Raw genomic sequence first — 27,372 nt, 5'->3', positions numbered from 1 at the left:
ACACCTACTGCATAATGAAAGATTATAAAACTATCCGTTTTTATAGCCTTATCTCAAATTTGTTAAATTTTATATTTTTGTAGGGCCTACCAATATTAATTTTACGATTACTTACCTATTATATATGTTGTACTTACCAGTGCTTTTAAAAATTACTGTCACTTACAATTTCCTTTGAAATAAATTATTGCAAACATGCAAAACTATTCCTGTCTACACTAGCCCCATGAATAATTTTGACTTGTCCACTTTAGCCCCTAGATGGGGCTAAAGTGGACGAATGTAATGTAATCACAAAAATAAAAATTTTCATATCTAAATAAAGATAATTGGGCAATGCTTGGATTACAAAATGTAAATGACTATAGCCTCTATGTGTTGCTACATCAAAAATGGCTATTTATTTGACGGTTAGGAACTTCAAGGTAACGTGAAAAAAAGTGTCCACACTAACCCCCCTCTCCTCTATGTTTTTGTTTTTTATAATCGCGTATTTTCACGTTTTATGTTCTTATCTTAAAAGATATATTATAATAAAGCCGCACTAATGAGAGTTAATTGTTTCTTGGTTAACAAAAGCTGTTAATTATTAAATATTTTTAATTGTTTATATTCGATTTATTTTTATTTACGCGACGTCATACTGTACGCGTACGAAATACGACTCGATTCGATGCTGTTACATAACATAGCATGTGCCATGTCATGCGGTATCAGAAGTAACGAGTAACGATACGAAAGTAACGAGTACTAATTGTTATAGTAACGAATACATACGGGTACACATTTTTTCGTTACTTTTACACCTCTATGAATGTTGAACTGATTGATACTGGTTGTATCAGGCGGGCATGAGAGTATCAGAGGTAGAGAATTACCAGGCGTGATAAATAATGTATCAGATTCTCCTTCCGGTCGCACGGTCTGCGTACGCGGAGCTTTGTTGCCTCCTGGGACCGTCTGATACAGAAGTATCAGAGACTTGTAACATGGTACAATGCTGAATCAGTATCAGGTTGGAACAGATACCGAAAATTGCTGTCACAACCCACCTCTAGTGCTAACTGGCAGCGGAGTGAGTGGTCACTGGTCAGTGTAGCCACTCACCACCAGGGGCGCTTGCGTCCCGAGTCACTAAATCCAGTCCTGGATAAAAATGCAAAGTGGACCACCGTACAATTGAGTGTATAGAATTACTGGGTTTAATAGGCTCAATATTTAGAAAATATTTTTGGTCATACTTTGTTTGTAAATAATATTTTAATATGTAGCCACATTTTTACCCCTTTTTTATTAGTATTTCTATGACTATTTCATTGTATTGCAAGTCTTTATGTTGGTTCACCTGTAAGATCAACTGTTTTGGAGCGAAAAAACATGACCTAAAAAACTTTTGTTTAGCCAATCATATGTTTTATCAGCAGAAGTGAGTAAATATTTTTATTTTGTGCCTCAAGTATCATGAAAGTGTAATGTAATTATTATTGCTTTTTCTGAAAGACAATTTTCAATTGGATCAGTGTAATTTTCGTATTTAGTCGGCGTGAAGAGAATCACCATGTCACGAACTTATAAACCAGTTCCAGTTGGTAAGTCATATACAAAACCTAACAAATTGGACGTTACGTGTGCAGTTAATGCCATAAAAAAAAGGTAAGCTTAGGTACGTGTTATTTCATTCGGCGTGCATTTAGGGTTACCAGACACTGATAACAAAAAAGGAGGACATTCACCTCGCAAAAGGAGGACATTTCACTAAAAAGGAGGACAATATTTTTTTTTAAAAAAAAGCCATGAATTAATTACAATGGAGTACGATATTTTACAATGTTTTGGCATTTAATACAGTTTCAGTATAAAGAATCAAACAAACTACGCATATACAGCATATGCTGCTACCTGTCAAGCTGTCATAGAACTACTTACTAGTGGGGTGACTGCGGACAGCGTATTAGCGCGCACCGCGCGCTTTACTCAGAGTGTAACTGCAGGAATTATCTCACTTTATAAAAAAGCCGGACATTTTAGAGCATTAAGGAAAATCCGGCCGGACGCAAAAAAATACATAAAAAGGAGGACATGTCCTCCTTTTGCCGGACGTCTGGTAACCCTACGTGCATTGTCATTTTGGCAAGTGCGACAGCCACTTCTTACTGTTCGACATTAGAGCCCTGTTCCACAATGACACGGAAACTGAACAGACGAAAACGGAGTATTGTTCCGTTCTAGAGCTGTAGCAAACCGTATGTATTCGTTACTGAGTAACGGGTGCGGCATCTAGTAACGAGTAACGAAACGTTACACACGAATGCATTTCGTTACTCGCATCTTTCGTATGTTTCACGCATGCGCGCGCTTATTCGTTACAAAGAACGATGTTTGTTTATTAATAAAAGTATAATTTGGAAATTCGTCGTCCAAGTTTTTTACTGTTTATTAAAGGTATTGTGTGTATAGACAAAGTTTTAGATTCGAACAGAAACAACGTAAGAAAGTATTTTTTACAAATTATAAATATGTATGTTTTTGTTTTTTATAATCGCGTATTTTCACGTTTTATGTTCTTATCTTAAAAGATATATTATAATAAAGCCGCTCTAATGAGAGTTAATTGTTTCTTGGTTAACAAAAGCTGTTCATTATCAAATATTTTCAATTGTTTATATTCGATTTATTTTTATTTACGCGACGTCATACTGTACGCGTACGAAATACGACTCGATTCGATGCTGTTACATAACATAGCAAGTGTCATGTCATGCGGTATCAGAAGTAACGAGTAACGATACGAAAGTAACGAGTACTAATTGTTAGGTATAGTAACGAATACATACGGGTACACATTTTTTCGTTACTTTTACACCTCTATTCCGTTCCGTCCGTATTTTTCTCGTTCTACAATACACAGACCCGTAAGAAATCTTGGCCAATAAGAAAGAGCGAGCGTGAGGTAACTGAAAACTACGAGTATTAAGTGAACTACCTGTTAAATCGAAATGTATGGTTGTTAACTTGGTAATGTAGATACCTAGTCGATTTTTTTTTTTTGCGTTGTGGCGGTGGTAAAGTAGTCCTCCGTCTTGTCATATATAACAGGTATATCTTTAAGGCTGCTGGGTACGGTGGGCTAAATAGTGGGAAACATGTGTACCGTTGTTGATCTTTTTTGGGAGAATGAATGAAGTTAAAGCTATAAATAGTTTGGAATTAAGTAATATAAAGTCGTATAATTGTCTGAGACTTTTTATATTTTTAAAAATATTCAAAATGTCTGAGTAAAAAATTATGGAAAAACGCCATTTTAAACATTATTTTCTCGATTGCAGTGAACGAATGCAGCAAAAATACCACATAAAGCTATGTCTTAGACTCGCACCTTACCATGTTCTATAGTAATTTGCAACTTGAACATTACTTGAATAATAATCAGCCTGTAAAACTAGTAATCAAAATTAAATAATTTAAATATTTTCTCCCATGAAAACAGGAGATCTATTTGTGGAGATATGTTGCTTCTATCCCCAACACCTTGAGTGAATGCGGAGCAGACATGCGAGCGATAAGAAAGTGGCGACTCACGTTTCCTGAAACCGAGACGGATTATCGGCAATGGCCTTTTGGTTTGTTGACAGTAGCACAAATATAGTTTGTTTCCTTTACTTAATTTTTAATTGCAAGATTATATTTAAAACATTGTGTTTTGAGGATACTTTAATCGAAGCGTGTTATTATGCAGGGCGAGAAAACCCGCGGGCTAGCGACATCATCTGGCACGATTCCCACATGCAAAGGTCTGGGGATGGAACCCACCGGGGTTCGAACCCGGATCACCGTGGTGGGAGGCTAGGGTCTTTCCCAGTTGATCTCCGCGGCTCCTGCTGTTATTGAACATCGCGAATAAGTTATACAATAAAAGTAATCAAAACGGCTTATCCTCTCAATTCCTCCTTCAATACATTATTAAGAAAGCCTTTCAGGAAAAAATCATTAAACTCAAGAGAACTTAAATTTCAGAAATAAAAACACACTTCCGTCCCTTTAAACTGTTACTTTCGCAATTGAAAACATCAATTTTTACATATCACTTGAGAGTTAATTTTCGTAAGCAAAATAGTTGATTGGAACACAACCTCAACATTCCCAATATCAGCGAATTTGTATGAATCTGGAATACTGCTTTCACTTTGATTTTTTTTAATTTTTATGCTCGATTTTAAATATTGGGATGCACAAGAAATTTTTTTAAACGTTTTGTATGTTTTGAAAAATAAATTTATTTTTGAAATTATATTAATTACATTAAAGTGGTGCAAAATACAAGTATTAAGCTGTGGTTTACTCTATATACATTTACAACTCCTCACAAGTCTCTCTTATTTGGTCCTCTGGGCTTCTTGTTGGGCTGTTATTATATATAAGGGATCCTTAATATTCATCTTGGCAAAACTGAGGGTTTGAAAACTGAGGGTTTACTATTTCCTGCAGCAGACATTCCTTGTCGAATCTGAAACAAACATAATTATAAATTCGCTTAGGTATGTTGTATGTGTGTAACATAAACTTTAATTATATTTTTATTTTAACACTGTAAGTTCTCTGTATATGTTAAGCTATTGATAAGAAGACATATTTGAGTCGTAAATGTTTGTGTGTGTACCAAAATAGCTTACGAAAAAACCACCAGTAATGCAATGTATATGTTGTAAATGGATATCAGTGGTATAAAAACCTTACTGTTAAAGATGTGTTACAAAAAAGAAGAACCGTAGATGCATATAAATGTAGACTTCATTTAGCACCGCTGTATGAACTACTCATTTTACTGCTCTGCTCAATAATTGTATGTAAAATAATAAGAAAAATACCTACACAAATATGCTTCCATTTTTCACACCAGAAAGCGTCTTTTTCGATAATTTCATGTCATCCAGTGGGAAGTGTAAAGCACAAAGAAACAATATTTTCTTCCCGTTATGTGCATCTGCCCTTGCACTCGATAAAAAATAGTTTAAATCACGTCTCAGTAGCGGTTTTCCGTTAATTATTGCGCAGTGACTTATCTGAAATCAGTACATGATATGTTTTATGCCACAAATATTGCACAAAATGAATCTAAAAGTTCATTTTCAATAAGTAGTCATTGTATTTAGCAATACTAAAGAGCTAAAAGGAACACATGTATAGCTGAATATGATAATCTGTCCATTATCGATAGCTTCTTTCGGACTTTGGTACTTATCTGCTGAAAGAGGGCACTTAATTTCCATAATGGCATCTTCACGCACGAAACCATCTGCAACAGAATTTTACATGACTTCTGTATGAGTTAATTGTAAAATCGAAATTACATTATCAAAATTTAAAAACTATATAATTGCATATTTTAAATGTACCTGGAGTTGCACCAAGAAAAGGATATTCAGAATCTATGAATAAGCCAAACTCTGTTGCCACTATTCCATGATCTTCGACCATTTTACACTTTGCTACAGGTTCGTTGGCAATACCATACTGTGTACCTTTCGTGCTGAAGTTTCCATATAATATGGAATGAACTAAGTTTCTACAAGATGTTGTAGCCCTCATTTTACAAACCCTGCCGAAATGGGAAGCAGTTAGTAACTTCCTCCTCTCTGTATTCCACAAGTGACATCTGTATTGCAACAAAGTCGTTCTCTGTAGCTCATTTCGCTCTTCTTCGGTCCGCACGAGACTAGCAACGAAACTTCTTTTCTTTTCCTCAAGCTCTGATGCTGTAATCGTAATCTCTGGTTGATCTTGCGTTGCCCGTACCAAACCATAGTGCTCATCTGCAGTATAAAGTATTTTTTTTCGCTTTCATTTGTATCTTGATATTGTGCAACCATTGATGTTTCCTTCTTTGTCTTGCTCGTTGTTGCTGGTACACGAATTTTTTTTGTGTACATTCCTAGAACAAAAAAAAATTGTGCATGTAATTTTAAAAAAATTTCCCTTATTAACTCCGTTATATTTTTTACACTGATAATATGTTTGAAACATAGTTGACCCTGCCAAAATATTTTTGTGATGTAATTATTTTTAGAAATAATTGCATATTGGCTTCAAAAGTTTAGTAAAGACACTTTCATAATATAGCACACACCCCATTGGTAGTGTGGATGTCAATAAAATACTTAATGGCTGCCCCTAAATATTTCTTGTAGTGCTCAATATTGTGGTTACCTGAAATAAATTTTTCTTGATATATCACCCACAATACAGCTTTCATTACAACACGAGCCTGTATTATTTTGGCCTGGCATGGGCGAGAGTGTAGCTGCAGCCAAGTCATTAGCATTGCTCCTGAAAGTAAAATATAACTTTCATATTATATTTCATACGAAGATTGTTTTGTTAAATTTTGTGAATGAAGCGTATAATGGTTGGGTATTTGTATTGTTAAAATATATGTACATATACACTATATGTCTGTATTCTCCTCCATGATTTCAACACACTGGCTCATGATGCAGACATTTTGTGGACATAGTTACGTTATCGAATTAAAATTCATATTACTGTCCATGTTTAGGCCATGAACGGGAGCTTTTAAAATACTGATGCAAATTATTCAAGTACTTCCTACCGAAATGCATTGAAGAAACTCAAGACAGTGCGTATACACTGCAATGGCGATGTAAAAAATAGTTATTTTATTAGTAACTTACCGCCCATTGCAAAAAAACCTTTAAAAATAACAAGCAAAATGTTTCTCTTAAAAAAAAAACTATTTCGGGAAGAACTGTAACACTTACTATCAAGATCTTACAATGAACTTCACTTTCAACTGTTTTTACACTTTAAGAATATATATATATATTTATATTTCTAATTGGATACTTTTCTATTGCTTTAGTTAACCTTTACATCATGTAAACGGACGGCAGAGCATTTTTATGTAATCATTTCATCCCCTCATTATTTATTAAATAAAACACTATACACTCATAAGTCACTCTTATTGTAAACAAGAAGTAAGAACCTAAGCTAGCCATGAGTTGTTTCAGATACGTACAGCTGTTTAGCATAATTTGTTGGCAGTCCGAGCTGTCTGATGCATGCTGCATTCTATTAGGGCCTTGAATCGTGTATATCAAAATAACTTATTCACTCATTCACTCTCTTCATACCCTTGCTTAAATTAGATATGACAATTAATACAAAATGCATGTTTTTAAATTCAATCCTGTAAGATTTTTACTTACTGGACTAGCTGTTACTTCCTTTTCTTCCACCAAGCACGAGAGATTTTCTTTCTTGACGATCTTCTGATACATGGTCTTACATGTAGACTTGTATTTTCTTTTGAGAATAGCCAATTTTTTTTCTGCGACATTGCACTAGAAAAAATACGTATTATTCTGTTCAACTAGCCCAGAATGTCTGCGCTACACCTTCGGAAAGCAGTTTGAGAGAGGAACCGGTTATCGGCAACACACAATCTTCGCGCGTATTGTATGTCACATTTGTTGCCCTTGGACTCGCAGTGGAAGAAGGGTCTAACGATCAGGCAGGGAAATATACAAATGTTGAGCTAGATGGGCGCGTTGCCCTTGTCGTCACGGGCAGTATGAAAATTAAAAGTTCAAAATTCGTCCTGATGAAACCCACGTGCACAATTCAAATTTCAAAACAAATCTTGTTTGTTGTTCACGCATAAAAAAAAGTAGTCGAGGAATACGGAAACCAACATTAGTCAAAACTAGGGTTACCAACTATTTCACCCTGACCATAAAGGACACTGAACCCCACCTAATAGAGTGGGTGGTCCGGGGCTCCTCCCCCCGGAAAAGTTTGCATTTATAGATGCAAATTGGTGCTATTTTAGCAGTTTTTGTACCTGAAAATAAATTATGTACCTGGTTGAAATATTAAATTTTTTTGTATTGGCCTAATAATTTTTTTGAGTTATGAATTTAATACATAAAGAGTATAAAAATTCCAGACAACTCATATGTGATTGAACATTGGTAAACTAACTTCAACTCTCTCCAATGCAAAATGTGATCAGGAAAAAAGTTTGGGAAGGGGAGGTTGCTAAAGCCACTTAGCTCTTCCCCCACCCCACTTAGATTATACTGATGCCACCTGTCGGCGTCAACATGAACTATTTGGTGGCCAGTGAAGCCTTTCATTGTCGCAATACATATAACAGGTGGTGCGGCGCAGGCGGGAAAATAATTTTTCAATTTTATGCAGGAGTGTGAATTGAACTTTAAACAAGATACGGGAAATATCACGTCCCGTCCTGCCTACGTACGGGATAATTCTTTTAGTCACCGAATACGGGAAATCCCGTACAATACGGGACGGTTGGCAACCCTAGTCAAAACTAATATATTAATTAACATGAACGCGCAACTGTAGCTTGACAACTGCAGTGAATAAATAACGTGCTCCTATTGGTCTAACGGAGTAACGTAAACGGAAGACCTCAGCACTGCTGAGCAGGTCCGTACGGGTCCGTCTCCGTTTGCGTGCTATTGTAGAAGCTCTGTTCCGTGAAATCCGTCTTCGTTTCCGTGTTCCGTCTCCGTTTCCGTGTCATTGTGGAACGGGCCTAACACCTCACTTGCGTTCGCCACTTATATTGCCCAGTGTGCTTACATTTTGTGTCAAATATATTCTGTTATAGTTGCTTTTAAATTTATTAATTACCAGGATGCGTAGGTCTACTTCACAATAAATAACTTATTTTTGAGTAAATGTTTTATTTATTGGAAATAATATTATTATTTAAAAATTGGTTGTCGGTAAAGTCGGTTTACGGACGATAGTTTAACATGACGTCATAATAAAACATTGATGAAATGATTGCATACTTTTATGAATAATATTGAATCGTTTTTATTTTAATAATAAAAGAATAAATACTTGAAATTATACTAGTAATCAGATTTTTAAAATGCAAGAATAATTAACCTTTATTGCCGAAATTGTTGTAATAAGCAATGAAAACCACATTAACTTTTCACTTCACTTTATAAACAGTCGACGAAACAGTTCACGTGTAGATGTCTTATAATTAATTTAAAAAACTGGCGTTTAGCTATAAAGTTTAAATACAATTATGAACAAGTTTTCATATAAATAAACTATAATCAAATATCTGTCATTAATTATATGAATCACCATAATTTTTAGTCGATTGTAACATAAACTATTATTACTGCACTCGCCGACAGCGTAACGGGACACTTTTTCGTGCGTGCATCCGGCGTTCATCGATTTATTAGACGTTTTCACGTCAAAAATTGGTTGTCTGTAAAGTCGGTTTACGGACGATAGTTTAACGTGACAACGTCATGACAAAACATTAATGAAATGATTTCATACTTTTATAAATAAAATTGAATAATTTTTATTGAATTATCACTATTTTGCATGGATACAAAGAGTGAAATGAAATCTACAATTTAATTGATAAATTTACTTTTATTTGCACTCATTAATTCAAATATGTTTATTACTTTAACGAAGATATTATTTTAACTATAACGTTTATACATGTTTGCTATTTAACTTCTTCCAATCTGTGTTATTCTGTTAAGGATAGGACGATGATAGGAAAAGTAGGAAACGAATGGGAGTGTTTCAAGTTTAATGTGCCTCGAAAAAGTCAAATCGATGGTTGTTCCAATCGAGTGGAAGAGAGATAGATGCGGCGCAAGCGTACAATGAGCGTAACGGGACAATGAGTCATCCTTTTTCATGCGTGCAGCCGGCTTTCATCGATTTATTAGACGTCACGTCAAAAATTACGTGCAAGCATGACAACATTAAGTTTTCTTTCATATTCAAGTATTCCGTGTTCTCAGTTTTTAAAGCCAATTCATATTTAATTATTTTTAATCATTTTCATAAAAGTCCTTATAAAATAATTTGCCAAAAGAAATATTAATATATACTTAAGCTGTTAATAACCAGCATAGTAAAGCTTAAAATCGGCCACAGAAATATTTAATGTGCATGTGATAAACCTGACAGCATGTGCCTAGTCACTTTGTGTGTTCAAGTGTGCCACGTTATGTTAACTGCTGGCTGGTCGTAACTCTTGCGTAAACAAATTATGAATGTCATTGGTAACAGTTAAATTATTGAATAATACATGTCCATAAAAGAATGCCCTAGTTATAAATTTTAATAGTGTCAACTGTAAGTATTGTAGAGTATTGATTCATGATCACAATTAAAGAAAGAGTAACTCAAACAGATTTATATTAGTGCAAATGCGAGTACTGCTCCAAATCCAAATACATTTTTTTATACTTGCAATTGGGAATGTGACGTTCACAGTCGCTTGTTCACCCGGATATTTTTAGTGTTTCAGTGTGAAAAAAGTCTAAATTTGTCTTGAATAGGCTTTGAATATTTATAAATTTATGATCACAAATACTGTTATTTAAAACAACTTTTGATGAAAGAAGAGTTTAACAAATAAAAAAAAGCATTTAGGTTAAAATAAATATGACTTACAAAAAATACAATTTTGGCCCGGGAAGGGCTATCGCCCCTTGCGGCCCTCCCTCCTCTTCAAAGACTCGATGAAGGGTGTACTATCGTCGTCAAAGTCCTGGGTGGCAGCGATGGGACAACCACCAAGGACTCTATGGGGGGCTGATTTCGCATCATGTCTCCATACATTTATACTGTGCTTCATGTTCGGTTTCTACTGCACAGTCTGCTGTGGTATTGTCTCTCTGTGTATCTGTGAGTCAGTGTGTTGGTGCGTGTGTTGGACGACAGGATGGTGTGTCACTATGTCATCTGAGGATATGTTTATTGACACTAGTGAACTCTAATGGGTGAAAAATGAAGGTATATTGTGGTAGCACACTAGCAGAAGAAAAGAGAATTCAAGGTGGTGGTCAAAATGGCTGACACTATGTCACAATTGCATGAGCTGTCTTGGTATAGGAAGTGGGGTTGGGGTGGAAGGATGATTTGTAGTTTTTATTTACAAGTAGCCCTACATCCATTGGAAATCTAGCCAAGGACTCCAAAATCTGTGATGTACCTAAGTTTTATTTTAAAATAATAATTTTTTTAACGTGTGTTTGTAACACGCACATACTTGTGTGTACATATGTAATATTGTGCCAAGTACTGTAACTAAGAACTCCACCAGTTGTATATGTGTGTAATAAATAACTTGTTTGTTTAAGAAAGTAGGCCTACATGATAGAATTGGTAATTTTTTATCAGCCTCGCACACATTTTAGTGATTTCCGATTCGATAACATCTGTAAAAGCATATAGGTTTGTCTTGCACCAATATATTTTTAATTTTAAAATTCGTAACTATTTAACCTATGACCACAGAGTGCAGGTCTGAACCTGACTCATAACCTAAATACAAGTGTCCCCTCACGTAAATACATAGGTAAATATGTATTTTCCATACTCGCAAAATGCAGGTCGGTGCCCACCTGGGAATTAAAAGCAGGTGCGCACTCCCGAGAGCGCAGGTTGGTACCTGCGTAGCATCACGTGTCTGTAAATGGTCGAAGGACCACCACGATGTTAATATAAAACATAATAAATGAAGACAAACTAGTTGGATGCTACAACAATGGCACCTGCCTCATTGTCTCTCATCCCCATAGACCATTTCGTCTGGTTGATGGAGGAGTGGTGGAATGACTTGGTTAGACTATGGTCTTGAACCTATTCGTCTGGTTGATGGGGGAGTGGTGGAATGACTTGGTTAGACTATGGTCTTGAACCAGTTCGTCTGGTTGATGGAGGATGGTGGAATGACTTGGTTAGATTATGGTCTTGAACCGGTTCGTCTGGTTGATGGAGGATGGTGGAATGACTTGGTTAGACTATGGTCTTGAACCAGTTCGTCTGGTTGATGGAGGATGGTGGAATGACTTGGTTAGATTATGGTCTTGAACCGGTTCGTCTGGTTGATGGAGGGGTGGTGGAATGACTTGGTTGGACTATGGTCTTGAACCGGTTCGTCTGGTTGATGGAGGAGTGGTGGAATGACTTGGTTAGACTATGATCTTGAACCGGTTCGTCTGGTTGATGGAGGAGTGGTGGAATGACTTGGTTAGACTATGGTCTTGAACCAGTTCGTCTGGTTGATGGAGGAGTGGTGGAATGACTTGGTTAGATTATGGTCTTGAACCAGTTCGTCTGGTTGATGGAGGAGTGGTGGAATGACTTGGTTAGACTATGATCTTTAACCGGTTCGTCTGGTTGATGGAGGAGTGGTGGAATTACTTGGTTAGACTATGGTCTTGAACCGGTTCGTCTGGTTGATGGAGGAGTAGTGGAATGACTTGGTTAGACTATGGTCTTGAACCAGTTCGTCTGGTTGATGGAGGAGTGTGGAATGACTTGGTAAGACTATGGTCTTGGACCAATTCTTCTGGTTAAGGGAGGAGTGGTGGAATGACTTGGTCAGACTATGGTCTTGAACCAGTTCGTCTGGTTGATGGAGGAGTGGTGGAATGACTTGGTTAGATTATGGTCTTGAACCAGTTCGTCTGGTTGATGGAGGAGTGGTGGAATGACTTGGTTAGATTATGGTCTTGAACCAGTTCGTCTGGTTGATGGAGGAGTGGTGGAATGACTTGGTTAGATTATGGTCTTGAACCGGTTCGTCTGGTTGATGGAGGAGTGGTGGAATGACTTGGTTAGATTATGGTCTTGAACCGGTTCGTCTGGTTGATGGAGGAGTGGTGGAATGACTTGGTTAGATTATGGTCTTGAACCAGTTCGTCTGGTTGATGGAGGATGGTGGAATGACTTGGTTAGATTATGGTCTTGAACCAGTTCGTCTGGTTGATGGAGGAGTGGTGGAATGACTTGGTTAGATTATGGTCTTGAACCAGTTCGTCTGGTTGATGGAGGAGTGTGGAATGACTTGGTTAGACTATGGTCTTGGACCAATTCTTCTGGTTAAGGGAGGAGTGGTGGAATGACTTGGTTAGACTATGGTCTTGGACCGGTTCGTGTGGTGTGGGAGTGGTGTTGGGATGCCTTAGGTAGACTATGATCTTGGACCAAATTGTCTTGTTGAGAGTGCTTTGGTGGGATGCTTTGGCTGGACTATGGTCTTGGACCGGTTCGTCTGGTTGAGAGAGGGGTAGTGGAATTCTTTGGCTATACAATGTCTTGGAATCTCACTTTCTTTATCTTCCTCGCACTTATACAGGTGGTACATTAAACAAACGAATCTACTTGATTTTTTGAAAACATAACAAGTGATTAGCGATAACTTAATACGTATTTGTCTTTGAGATAAAATTGTGAGGTAAATGAAGATAGATATTTCACAACACTGGGGCTTTGTTTGAAACTTAATGAAATTATAAGTGTTTCATTATCTTAGTTAATCATATCAGTGATTTCTTAGGTAAAAGTCCTAATAGTAAATTGGTGCAGCACTTCACGTCTGGGTCCACGATATTTTGACTTGATGTAAGTTTTTGGACATACGCCATTGCTAAGAACTTTTTCTGTTGAAGAAAAACTAATAAATAAAATAAATAAATAAAAATAAAAATAAAAATACTCAAAAAAAGATACAAAAAACACACAAAATTAAGCAAACAATTGCTGTTGTCAACAAGGATATGAACACCACAAAATATTCCGAAACAGGAATATGGTCAGCAAACAAAGAAAAAACAAAGAAAAATGTACTAAGAGAACGAAAAAATCCCCACAAATGATGACAACACAAAAATATTTTTGTGTTGTCATCATTTGTGGGGATTTTTTCGTTCTCTTAGTACATTTTTCTTTGTTTTTTCTTTGTTTGCTGACCATATTCCTGTTTCGGAATATTTTGTGGTGTTCATATCCTTGTTGACAACAGCAATTGTTTGCTTAATTTTGTGTGTTTTTTGTATCTTTTTTTGAGTATTTTTATTTTATTTTTATTTATTTATTTTATTTATTAGTTTTTCTTCAACAGAAAAAGTTCTTAGCAATGGCGTATGTCCAAAAACTTACATCAAGTCATGCACTCCCATTGCACAAATCTTTTAAAGATAACCACGATATTTTGTTATCCAGGCAGAGTGTGGCATGAGCATCATTTTTACATGCTTTATATTAGCTTCACCTGTATGTTTGTCTGTCCGTCTGTAACTCTTTCGACTAAGAGTGAGTGGCTCATCACTGTAAAATGTCCCACCAATTTCATCACGTTCGTTAGCCGAGCGGTCTAAGGCGCGCGACTTCTGTGACGTCAGCTTTCGGATTCTGCGATCGTGGGTTCTACTCCCGGCCACGCCGAAAAAAAATGTTTTTTTTTTTTTTTTTCCCGGTAAATTCTAAGATTATATCCATACATCTAACTGTAAATGATTCGGAGAGACTTTACCATTTCTTTGTGACGTTGCAACTCCAAATAGTTATCTCAGATGGTAATAGGTAGTGTCGGTAACTCATTTCCCTATGATAATTATACATAAATATAGTTTAAAAAACTAAAAAAACATGCTTTTAAAGAATATCAAACTAAAAAGTTAAAAATTAATATAGTTTAAAAAATTAAAGAAACATGCTTTTAAAGATTATCAAACTAAAAAGTTAAAAATAATTTTAAAATTTAATTTATGACAATAGTACATAAGCAATACTAGTATAAATGAGAAAAAAGCATGGGGCGCTAAATATACAAAAAATATGGCACAAAGCGCCTCAAGCTTTTTTCTCATTTATACTAGTATTGCTTATGTACTATTGTCATAAATTAAATTTTAAAATTATTTTTAACTTTTTAGTTTGATAATCTTTAAAAGCATGTTTCTGTAGTTTTTTAAACTATATTAATAGTGTTTCTCTTCACTTGTCAGTAAGTTATCAGCTGATGAACTGAAGTCTAGTGAAGGAACAGGCTCCAAGTGTCACGAGGTCTGCTGTGTCCAATGCACGATTACTTTAACTATTGCACTCAAATCTCTGCGTACCTTACAAATGATGGCAATAGCACATCTAATCTTTAGTTTGCAGTGTTCATTTTAATGGGAATTTACTCTCTCATTCAAAGATACGATTTCTTACAATAACTCTGCCGCTTCGGTGAGATCTGTTGCCAGATATAAAACAAAAATGTATTAAGATTCTACTTTGTAATGTAATAAAAAAAATATTTAACGTGTCTGTAACATTTTATTTTGTATAGTAATATTTGGAATGAGAATTAAAAAATACAAACATGTTTAGTTTTATTTAATAAAAAGCATAATCTGACAATATTCAATGTTTATATCTAAGTAGTAGTGATTGAAATACTTAATTTTAGTTTCAAATGTTTTTGAAAAAAAAATATTGCAATTAATATTAAAAATGTTAGCTCATTATACATTCAAGTATATTATAATCGCTCCACCAGAGGGCGGAGGATATCTGTTTACACGGTACTGAAGTTTTATCAGCTGTAGCTTAACCACGGGACTATCAAGATGCTTATTCTCGAATAGCATGGTGGTACTCTTCGATTTTGTGTTCCTAGATTTATAAGTGGTTGCTAACCGTGACTATCTATCGCTTCTTTCAAAGATTCGTAATTGAACTCTAAAGGATATTTACTTTCTAAAGCTCTATGGGAAACCGGTTAAAATAAACTTACACCCAAATAGGTATGTGTATACTTAAAAAGAAAAGATGGCATTTTTGGGTTTCTAGATACAACAAATTTATTCAGAGGTCGCACAGCCTCTTCTGTAGCAAAATTCCGATGAACCGGGCCTTCCGTGCCTGGCCTTGCTTCTATCTTACTTCCAGATCTTTACCCACGCCTTTAATAATAATAATAATAATAATAAAATAAACTCAGGCTGTCTTGAGGAGCTGAACTTGAACTTCTAACTAACTTATTGCTTAACTAATCATTGCTTTACTTAAAATATTAACTACTTGAATAATCACTTACATTTATTAAAAACTTGGCTGTTCCAATTAAAGGACTTTTTTTAAAAATTTATAAAAAATCAAGTCAAACATACATGTGTATTTTTAACAAGAGGTTAAAAAAACCTTAATAGAAAACTATACAATTTTTTTTCTTATTTTGAGTATTAATGGTTTGATGCAAGTTATTTTTGGGCACCAACAATAATTTATTGCAAACCACGCAACACATAAACCACCGAATTTATATGTGCTGTGTGAGCTTAGTTAATGCAGGATATTAGAAATAATTATCAAAGTAGTATATATATACGTTATTGATTTTATAAGAAATTTCGTGGTCCCCTGTTAATTCGACAACAGTTTGCACAGACTTTTTTTTCTAACATTTAAATTGTGTCGAGTTTTTCTTCGAGCAATAGTTTCATTGTGATGTAATATTTTTTGACTTGTTTAACATTTGTATCTAATTTTTTTTATAAGATGTATTTTATACATAAAAATGTAATCACACAAATATATATGAATTTGCATAGAAACGTTTTTGCATCCTCTTTTTTTTGTGAGTTTTGGTGTAATCTCCCAGTGTATTTCGTGTGATGCTTAAAACTTAATGTAATGTATCTGTTCCAATAAGGGTCATTTTAGATGTATTTCTAATTAATTGTAAAACCTTACCTACTGCACATTTTTTTGGGTTTCTCTTTGGAGAAGCTACTTCCATCAAAGTCTTTCAATTGGTGCTTTGGTACCTGGACGTGCTAATTAGTATCTATCGAGTTATAACAAAGAATAAGAGGCAAGCCTTTGTTTTAAAAGGACTTGTCACTTACATCAAGAATACGCGTCACAGGATTTACCTATATTTATGTTAACATACATTTTGTGCCGGAAATTAGGCAATCTCCGGTCTGCTCTAATAGCTTACCATGCGCAGGAGCAAGATAAATGGGATTCGAATTTGGTGTGGCTGCAAATGGCCTTTAATTATGCACATCATGAAGTACACAAAAGTACTCCTTTCGAACTCATGTTCACTTACCGACCTAATAACCCTCTTTCAAATCTTTGGTCTTTGAATGACCTTTTTCCCGATGATCCGAGAGACATCAGGGAGATTTGGAGAAGAGCTCGTAAAAATCTCAATCTGGCTCATGAGAGCAGAAAAAGGAAATACAACGAAAACCGATCTCCTAACCCTTACAGGGTAGGCGATTTTGTGCTTTGTAAGGCACACCCACTCAGCAAGGCAGTGGATAAGTTTTCCGCCAAGCTGGCGTACCGCTGGAGAGGTCCTTTTCAAATACAGCGATTTTTAACGCCAGTTACGGTTAGCCTAGCTGACCCCAGTTCAGGAGAATTCGTGACCAGAGCGCACATCTCCCATCTAAAGAAAACACAGGCTGACTTAAAGTAGATGTGTTTAATTTCTTTCCCCTAACACAGGGGACTCTCTAATATTAGGCATGCCAGAAATCCTCGAGGTCTTAAAAATCCATGTTACTAGAAATAAGAATGCTAGCTTTACGTTGTATTAGTTTTAAGTGGCCACTTAGTTAATAAGCATTTAGTAATAAGTTTTGTTTAAGGTTTATCGATATGTTGTGCCTAAGAGGCGGACGCGTCTCAAAGGTGTTAGAATATAAGTAGTAGGATACAGGCGAACCTGGTACAAGTTTTACTGAGGAGTGTAAATGTGTTTTTTTTATTTTCCCTATATGCTCCGCATTCAAGCGGGGGAGTATGTGCCGGAAATTAGGCATTTCGTAACCTTTTTTAATTTTTCTATAATTTTAAAATTTTTTTGGGAATTCTTATTTTTTAATTTATCAGGTTGTTAAGGGGGTGATTTACTTTTTGTTAGGCTGGTGTACGCCATGTGTTTAAACTTTGTGCCAGTGGACCGAAGCCCCTTTCTCAGGGGGCCAATCTGATATTTTGCTGTCTAATGTGGACGTGGGCAGCCCGGTTGATTTTCTCTCACCTGCGGTTATGTCCCAAGTTGGTAATATTATTTCTCTTCATGACCAAAATTGCTTAGAGCAGCTTCTGGACTGCAAGCTGCTACTTCTGAGAGGCCTTCTGAGAATAGCAAGTCTCCTCACGAATGGGGCTCCAGTGGACCTGTGTTCCCAGCGGAGTGGCGTTTTCTGACCCCCCTTCCTCCCCTCCCCCCCTCCCATTTAGTTCTGAGAAATCAAGCCAGGAGCAGTGACCTGACGGGAACTTAGCCAAGACGAGGGCCTAATTCAAGGACGTTCCCCCGGGTTCGACAGAGACCTCCACGACATCTAGCGGCGAAAAAAGTAACTGTGTGCCTGGTCGCCAGCGTGCAGAGCTCACCCTCGTGACACCTGGTGGCAAGTCAGCTCACCGCCTCAGTTAGTTCCCATTTACGCCGCTAGAGAGCAGCGCCGCGGTGCCATAAGGCACTATGCTTTCTTCTCGCGGCCTGTAGAAGTCGATTCTTTGTAGCTTCCAGTTACCGCCGGTGGAGAGCGCGCAGGTCGTGTTGTTGTCACGCCCACCTCGGGCACCTCCGCATGTTTTCAGCTTAGAACCGAACCTTACCCCTCCTCCCTAGGGCTTTAGCTCCCGTTTTAATTAGAAGCCTTGTCCGCCATAGCGGGACTCAGTACTCTGACCTCGGCTGCTGACCACGTCTTCTCGGCGTCCTCTGTGCTAAGAGGCTTTTCGCAGGAACGGCGATTTTCGGTTGCATAAAAGATGTAGTCAGTTGCTTAAGGGATGCGATCCCATTTGTACAGTAGCCAGGCAGATGTAGTTTTTTTGAAAAAGTCATGCGTAGTTAAATATTTTTATTTCTATTTAATTCTTTAAATCTGATTTCCTTCGCGCATCCGCTAATTCTCGGTACGCGCCATGCTGATGTCGGCGCGAGACACCTCGCGAGCCCTGTTTCCACACCCTGTTTGGTGAGTAATCCGTTTTTTTTCCTCCCCAAATTCCCATTTGTTGGCTTTTCGCGCCGACTGTGTATGACTGTCTGGACGCAGGTCTAATTCCTTTTTGAATTTGGCTTGTGTTTCAGACAGGGTCAAAGTTTCCGGGGAGAGAAATTGCTCCCCGCATGATCTTCGGGACCTCCAGCTGATTTCCCCCTTTAGAAGTGTTTTCCTCTCGGTCCGACGTCATCCTGGGATGACCCGGGTGATATAAGCTATATATATATTCCACTTCCATAGAAAGAACTAAATTCATTAACAAGATACCAGCGAGCAGTGCTTTAAGAACGTAATCCTCAGGAACATGTAAATCAAGGAAACTCATATATATGTAATCGTTGGGAGAATCAAATTTAGGTGCTATACTTGAAATTTTGTTAATGTTGCCGTCCGCCGCGGTCTCGTGTTCGAGGCCGGGCGCAGGTCCTAGCGGGGTGGCTGGCTTTCTTAGAGATTTCTGTTCCGGGAGGGCGCCAGGCTAGCTCGGTGTCTAACCGTGTGATGGTCGTGGGTTCGTTGCCCCAGCGTGGTCCGCTAGAACCGTCGGCGGTGATGGAATTTGTTTCCTGATTAGGTTGGGTTGTTTAGGTTAATTTACATACACTGTTCTGGTTGTTCTACGGGTCGCACGTCGCGCACGGGAGGTGTGGGGTGGACGTTTTATTGTTCACGATTTACACTGGTTCATTATATTGGGCGCGAGGTCTACTCGGCGGTACATGACTGCCAATGAGGCGTCGGAACACGTAGAAGTTTTGATTACACTATTATTACAATTACACTTGACAAAACGGCACTCTGATGTGCTTTTACATACACGATTACACTGCACACATTATCTGAGAGGGACACCTGCGTGCCTCTATGTGTGTTTACTTATTAAGTCCTCACGCCAGTCGCAGTTGAGGGAGAGCGTTCGATTAGCATCGGCTAATCTCGTAATCGGTAACTTGCGACACGCGGGCCCACCTGTGTGGACCGCGGCTCGCTACTAAATTAAAAACACTTTTAAGCTTGGATGTAGCCTGTGCATGTGCACTGGGGGATTAACTAAAGTTCTGGGGTGGCGGGAGACGGTCCGTACCGTATACTGCACGGCCCCACGTAATGCTTTGTGTGGGGCGTGTTAAATTGACGCGGCTGGGTTAGGCCCGACACCGGAAAAGTACCGGGCGCACATGGGGAGTATTTAAAAAAAGGTTTTGGTTGTGACTATAATTACCAGATGGACGTTCGGTGAAACAAAGAAATGCTGGCTCCCCGTGGGACGTGCGTCCGTCCCGGTCCGCGAGTCGCGCTGTACTGGCGTCTGGCCCTGGCACGAGGGGAGGGGTGAGCTCCCTGTCGCGCCAGAGTTTCTAAAGTTCCGTTATTCGTAAAAATCTATATAATTAACTAAATTTAAGTAGCTCTAAATTCACATAATAAAACATAATGATTAATTTAATATCTATGTTTTTGAATTGACATTTAATAAGTTTGTCTAAAATAAGTTTGCATATTAGAGTCAAGCTGGAGACTGTCTGTTTCTTGGTAACTATTCCAGTGGCGAATGATAATGCTAATTTGGGGCGGTTTGAGTTACGTCACATATTTCACTATTGGATTTAGGCTGAAGGCCGCAAGGGTTGCACTCACAGCTGTTTTAGTAGAAAAATACACGTGAGTGACCCGGGCACTCCTACGTCGCACTCTATTAATTAGGAGCTTTTGTTTGTTTTTGATTACTTTATTATTGTGTGGGGAATTTTGTAGGCACGGGAGTGCGTTGCATGCGTAATTAAAATGGTTCGCTATTCTCTACCTTGGGCTGCGGTCCGCTCACTTGACTCAGGTGGGCCATGGCTAGGGGTGCTTTCCGTTAGCGGAGCCGAGTACTGGCGGGTGCAGGTCGGGCTTTGGGGTGGCCTTCGGCCGTACGATGTCAATGTAATCATTTGTTTGTTAAGGTGTAATATGTATTGTTTTAAATAATGTAGGGGGGCCCCCTCAACTTTGTTAATTACTAATATTTTTATTGTCATATTAAAATAATGCGAAAACAAAATCCCTTAATAATAAACCAGGAAAACCTATAGACCAAGCTACCGATGTCGTGTATTTATTTATCTATCAATACCTTCTTCATTTTAACGATCCACGAACTCCCAAGTTACTAGTGTGCAGGGAGTGTAACTTTTGTTTTGTTCACCGCCTCGTGCCCCCTCTGGTAATTAATTTTAATTTTCTTAATATTTTGCCCAGCAGTTTCCAAGGTGTTTTTAATTAATTAAAAATAATATAATTTTTGGGCACGAGGGGCGTTACAATTTGTTGTTCCAAAAGTATTTTCAGAAAGAGCTTACATCAGTTAATATGTTATCTGTAAATATCTTTTAACATAAATATTTCTACTTTTTTGCTTACATTTTTAACCAGAATTTTATATCTCGTTTCTCATGGGTCACAAAGTTAGAGAGTCTCCAGTATTGATGTTTCAAGTTTTTGTTTGAATAGATTTTCTCTTTTATTTCTTTACGAATAAAATTAAATAACGACTTAATGAACTAAGGTAGAACCATTTGACATGTTTTTCGCTATATATTTAATTGATAGATAATAATATTCTTCCAAAAATATTGAGTTTCATTGCAGCGACTAGAGGTGCATAATTACGTCGTAGGATTATGGACTCGAAGAAATAAGGCAACAAACAAAAACAAATTATTGACGTTAAAAAAAACATATATGATTATGCAATTTAATTGAATACCTTTTTTTTGTCTTGTTCATATATATATTTTAAAACAATGCTATTTCAAAACAATTCATTGTTATCTGCTGTCAACTTGAATGCTTATCTTTTTATTTGAGAGCTAAAACACTTAGCCTTACGTATCGAAAAAGAAATCTTAAGTGAAGCAGTTATGTAATGCACTATACCTATATAAAATGGCTACTATCTTTCGACAGTTTAATGGTTTGTTGGACGTCTAAGACACACTGCAATCGTAAGTATATTTTTTCAATACATATGCACATAAAAGTCAGCAAATGTACTGTAAGTCATTGGAGTATTATGAATGGCAGTATTTCCGTTTTCTTTAATCATCTTTACAATGGAAAAGTAACTTGTCTAAAAATATTTTGCAAGTATTAAAAAACACCCATTTCACAAAGTATGAAGTATATGCCAATATTATTTTCCAATGAAATTATGTTTTACACTTTTGGATCGTTGGCTACGTAAGGCTAAAGTAAGTAACATTTATTCCACATTGAGGCAAGTATAGGTTTTACAATATCTTTTTAAGTAAGGGCGATAGCACAATCTCATTCCTTTTTATGTACGCAAGCAGTAAGTATATTAGTACTTGTATTCCATAATATTGTATTTTCACTCTCTTTCATTTGTATTTGTAATTGAGCTTAATATGCATGTTAAACAAGTATTCACACTAATTGTAATAAATATATAATGACCTAATTTTTTTAAACAAGAACCAGATATTAAAGTAATATGCTACACTTAACACTGCCACTATGATTATCCTTAATTCTATTTGAATGATTCAGCATAAATATCTTGTCTTCTTTAGAAGAACTAACATATTTAAATATATATACAGGGATAACTGTTAATTATAATTACATATGATAAGGTATCGTTTAGAAGTGCGAAATATATATATATATGCAAACATTTCACATATTTGCTTCCATGCAGGTTTTTAAAACGAATACGCAAACACGATAATGCTTAGCAAATACATCAACTATATATTACTTGCGGGTTAGGTCCTAAATGATGTAAGATCTGGGATGGAGTGAATAATTATTTAAATTCGATGCAAGAAAAAATTATTAATATTTTCTATGTATTTTTTTAAAAGTATTATAACTTTAACCATTGAATCCACGACGATGAAACGATTAAATGTGTTTTTAAAATATCTGAGTCAACGAAAATAAATATAAATGATTATGTCTTTAAGACAAACTGAGGTTAGAACCAAGAACATAAACAAAATGAAAGATTTTGTGGATATTTGTGGATTATTTGTGGATTGTGTGTACATTATGTGTGGATTATGTGTGGATTGAGTGTGGTTTGAGTTTGGTTTGGGTGTGGATTGAGTGTGGATTATGTGTGTATAGACTGTGTGATTGTGTTTATTTTTTGTGGATTGTGTGGATTGATGTTTCTTTGAACACATGTGGAAAAATTATTTCCTTAATTTAAACAATGTGTGATATTACGACCTTTCATCGAAACATTGCCCTCACGTGATAAAATGAAGTCACTTTATACGAGGGCTGTTTTTTTTTTCAACCTCCGAAAGGCTATATAAAAAAAGGAAATTTACGTAACATAGTAATTCTACCACCAAAAGTACAGTAGGGTCTTACTTATTTTAATACATAAAAGCCAAAACTATCGAGGCATTTGTCATATTGTAACACAAGCTTATCTATGCATGTTTCGAAGAAGTTAGCCGCCAGTGAATAGAGATAACAGGACAAGTGCCTTGATCTCCCGCTCCCTCACGACACCGCTGTAAGGCGGGTGGACTAATTGTGCGGAGTATTGTGCCTCATTATTCATATTCTTGCGATAATTCTTGACGCGGGAGCCAGTGCGCTGCGCGATTAGTCCAACCGCCTCACAGCGGTGTCGTGAGGGAGCGGGAGATCAAGGCACTTGTCCTGTTATCTCTATTCACTGGCGGCTAACTTCTTCGAAACATGCATAGATAAGCTTGTGTTACGATATGACAAATGCCTCGATAGTTTTGGCTTTTATGTAGTAAAATAAGTAAGACCCTACTGTACTTTTGGTGGTAGAATTACTATGTTACGTAAATTTCCTTTTTTTATATAGCCTTTCGGAGGTTGAAAAAAAAAACAGCCCTCGTATATTTGGACTTTTTCATGCTACCTCTATCGCTTGTCGCCCCAGGCATCTTGCCCTTGTATTCTGAACAAAACGAATCAGGGGATAGATAGATCATTCCTTGTGAAGGAGAAATTACAATAGCCCGTCGCTGTCCGTCACTCTTTCGTCCGCCACTCTTCCATCTGTAACTCTTTCGTCCGCCACTCTTCCCTCCGTCACTCTTCCCTCCTTCACTCTTCCCTCCGTCACTCTTCCCTCCGTCACTCTTCCGTCCGTCACTCTTCCCTCCGTCAACGCCACACATCCAGCCATGTGGTTCACAACATGAATTCAACCGCCCGTCAAAATATTTTCTCAAATAAGTGCTGTTAAACTCCTCAGTCATAACAGAGTAAAACCTAGTTATGTTATTTTGTTACACTTCACTCTCTCTTGATGACTGGGGTAACTAGTGGGTTTTTTAGTTTCAAAAGGCAAAATAATGATTTCGTTCAGGTATAAATACCTCTATTTTTATTTAACATTTGAATACTTTCATAATAATATAAAATTAGATAAATTTATTGACATGTATATAATGATATATCATTGACATTGATTTAAAATTACATTAGTAAAAGAATGGCCGCCCTTGTTAGACGATTTCATTGATCATTAACAGAATTTAAATAAAATTCGCAGCAATAAACAGGTTAAGTTCCTTCCACAATAAGCACACCATAGAGGGAATAAAGTCCTTAAAAAAATGTATGGTGTTCAGATCTTTTCAACATCGTGATTCAATACTATTCCGAAAATTTAAAAAACTGAAGGGCTGGCGGTGTGACGATTGCTGGGTGAAGTGGGACTGCTAACTGGACGTCAGAAGGCCCTAGTCATCTGGCCTTGGAACTTCATCTGGTCTTTGGAATCTCATCCGGCCCTTGAACCTCATCTGGTCCTTAGACCCTATCTGTGAACAGATCCGAAACACACACATGTTCAGGACTGGTTCACAGACAGTTGGCAAAATAGGCAACAAATGCCTTCTAACCACGATGATGGTCGGGGAGTAAAGGTTGTCAAAACTCACCAAACAGGGAGATGGCTTCCAGGATCAGGCCGGGTGCGGAGCTCGCGAACCCGCGGTTGTCGCGGACGTTTCCATGATTTAAAAATAATTAAATTGATTAACAAAACATGACTACTCTTACGAGGTACACAGACTGACTAAATGCTAATCGCTTAAGTTGTGGGAATCATATCCCTTGCCTAGCTGATTACATCTTTAAGGAACGGAGTAACGTCTTGATGCCGGAGATACGGTGTGGTCAGTCTGGAGTCGCGTAGAATAGATAACATATAACTACTACTTATGCATTAGTGAATTAAGTGATATTTCGAACCAATAAAAATCCTACTCTTTACCACCATTTCCCAGAAAAAAAATCAATTTTGCTATAGGCCTATTTTTTTACTAGTTTGATTTTTGAATTTCAAATCACCTTTAAAGTGAATTCACAAATATGCACGCACTACAAACTAGTTTAGAGGAAATGATTTTCAATAATACACTATACAGCAAATAAAAACGATGGTAAATTACATGGGTGTCTCTGGTAGGGGTGATGTGGGGAATATGTCTCCCCCGCCCCCAATATTTTAAGTACATCCAGTAGTTTTATTTATACTACTTTCATGTTTACAAAATACGTGTATTTACAGTGATGACATATAGTATTAGATCAGGTGTCAAATAAAAATTATATACAAAGCATAGTTGGAAAATAAACATACATTTTATACTTAACACGATGGAGGTACTAGCATTTAAATATAAATTTTCTTTTATATCCCCCCCTAACTTTATGTTCCAGAGACGCCCATGGTAAATTATTTTGTATATTTCAGGTCATGCAACACAGACGTTCGTTTGATTTCTTCGTCATCTCCGTGATCCTGGCCCTGGTCCACGGGGGACTGACTCAGGATCTGCGGAACGTGACAGAGCCCAAGACCCCGGAGACCTGCATCTCTCTGAAGGCAAGCGGTGGAGACGACACTGAAGCCATCCAGAGCGCCCTCAACAACTGCACCCAGGGGAAGGCCGTGGCACTTTCCTCGGGCATATTCAATGCCGGAAACTTCAAGATACCGTCTGGCGTGAGCCTTCTCGTGGACAACAACGTGACCTTGAAGGCCATACCTAATCCGAGATTATATGGTCCTAGTACTTGTGGGACTCTGAACAGTGTTGGTGGTGGATGCTGGCCTTTCATCGAGATTTCTGGAGCTAAAGGGAGTGGGATCTACGGTAAAGGCACAATAGATGGTCAGGGCGACCAGATATTGACGGGCAAAAACCACACGTGGTACGATCTGATAATGCATTCAAGTTCGACAAAACATCATAATAATCCTATAATGTTAAAAATTAAAAGCTCTGAAGATATAACTCTGTACCAGATCACGCTGAAGAACTCCCCTTCATTCCACGTTTTCACCTCCGACACAAACGGCTTCACGGTGTGGGGCGTCACGATTAAGGCCCCTGCGAGCATCGGAAACACAGATGCCATCGACCCGACTGGCTCGCAGAACGTGACGATCGCCCATTGCAACATAAGTGTCGGCGATGACAACATAGCCATCGCAGCCGAACATGCGCCTGCTAGACACATCTCCGTACTGAACAACTACTTCGGCTCTGGAAACGGCATGTGTATAGGCAGCGGAACGCACAAAGGAGTAAGTGACGTGTTGGTATCCGGCCTCACTTGTAGTAAAACAAAAAACGGAATTCACATAAAGACCGACCGTACTGATGGCGGATTGGTGACCCGCATCACCTACGACAACATTTGTGTTTATGAAGCAGTGAAGCCTATTGATTTGGACATGACGTACTTCGGCTATGTTGGTGCCCGTGAGGCAGAATACCGTAACATAACCTTCAACCATGTGAGAATGGTCACCAAGGGTATTTATAAATTCCATGGTCTCAGTGCGTCGAACCCAATCATGGTCACGATGAACGATGTACACATTGCTGAAGGTTCGAGATGGCATGCCAATTACGTCAATATAACTGGAAAAATTTTAGTTGACGCTTCAGGGCATTGTGGATGGGCTGGCAATAATTAATTTACTTTTCAAAAAAGTATTTTTTCAAGTATGTAACTGTATTTATGTAAAGGTAGTGGATGCATTACTTACAAACATATATGTTCTTCTATGTGCTGAGGATTAAGTTTTCTATACCCTATCTTAAATGATATGTATTTATATAAGAAATCTTTTAATAAAGAATGATATGAAAAGATTTTTTTTAAACTTTACTATACTTGGATGACTTAGTGTTGTCTTATAATTCTTGTTTATATTCACAAAATAAGACATTTATTTCGCACATACAAGTAAACCTATTTTAAAAAATAAATATTTATACAATAAAGAATTTTTTTTCGTAATTTTGTAAGGCATAAATAATCCTTAATACATGTTTATATCTATTTATTTATGGAACTAGAACAATTTTGAATTTGTATAGTTTATATATTTGTTATAGTACAGTTATAGTTTATAATGTTATAGTTTTGTAATTTTGAAGAAAAGATTGTAAATTTTTTACCAAAATAAATACGTTGAACACAT

At 37.2% G+C, this 27,372-nt stretch overlaps 1 protein-coding gene across 2 annotated transcripts; it reads left to right on the top strand.

The window, feature by feature from the left end:
• Nucleotides 1-1,340: 1,340 nt before the first annotated feature.
• On the top strand, nt 1,341-27,372 carry LOC134538851 (endo-polygalacturonase-like). Of its 2 annotated transcripts, none has more exons than XM_063380401.1 (2): nt 1,341-1,589; nt 25,630-27,366. In XM_063380401.1, exon 2 carries the CDS (start codon nt 25,633-25,635, stop codon nt 26,860-26,862), a length of 1,230 nt encoding a protein of 409 aa, XP_063236471.1. In that variant the 5' UTR covers nt 1,341-1,589; nt 25,630-25,632; the 3' UTR covers nt 26,863-27,366. The 2 variants fall into 2 exon arrangements, with proteins under 2 accessions (XP_063236471.1, XP_063236472.1); XM_063380402.1 differs by lacking the exon at nt 1,341-1,589 and adding an exon at nt 21,825-21,853 and having other exon boundaries at nt 25,630-27,372.

Source organism: Bacillus rossius, chromosome 14 (genome assembly GCF_032445375.1).
Source record: "Bacillus rossius redtenbacheri isolate Brsri chromosome 14, Brsri_v3, whole genome shotgun sequence".
Lineage (NCBI taxonomy): Eukaryota > Metazoa > Arthropoda > Insecta > Phasmatodea > Bacillidae > Bacillus > Bacillus rossius.
Note: the sequence above shows the minus strand (reverse complement) of the source record. Positions and strands in the feature narration are given on the sequence as shown.

Bases quoted from the DNA above. Each gene is read 5' to 3' on its own strand.
- LOC134538851 (XM_063380402.1), top strand. From the start codon at position 25,633: ATGCAACACAGACGTTCGTTTGATTTCTTCGTCATCTCCGTGATCCTG.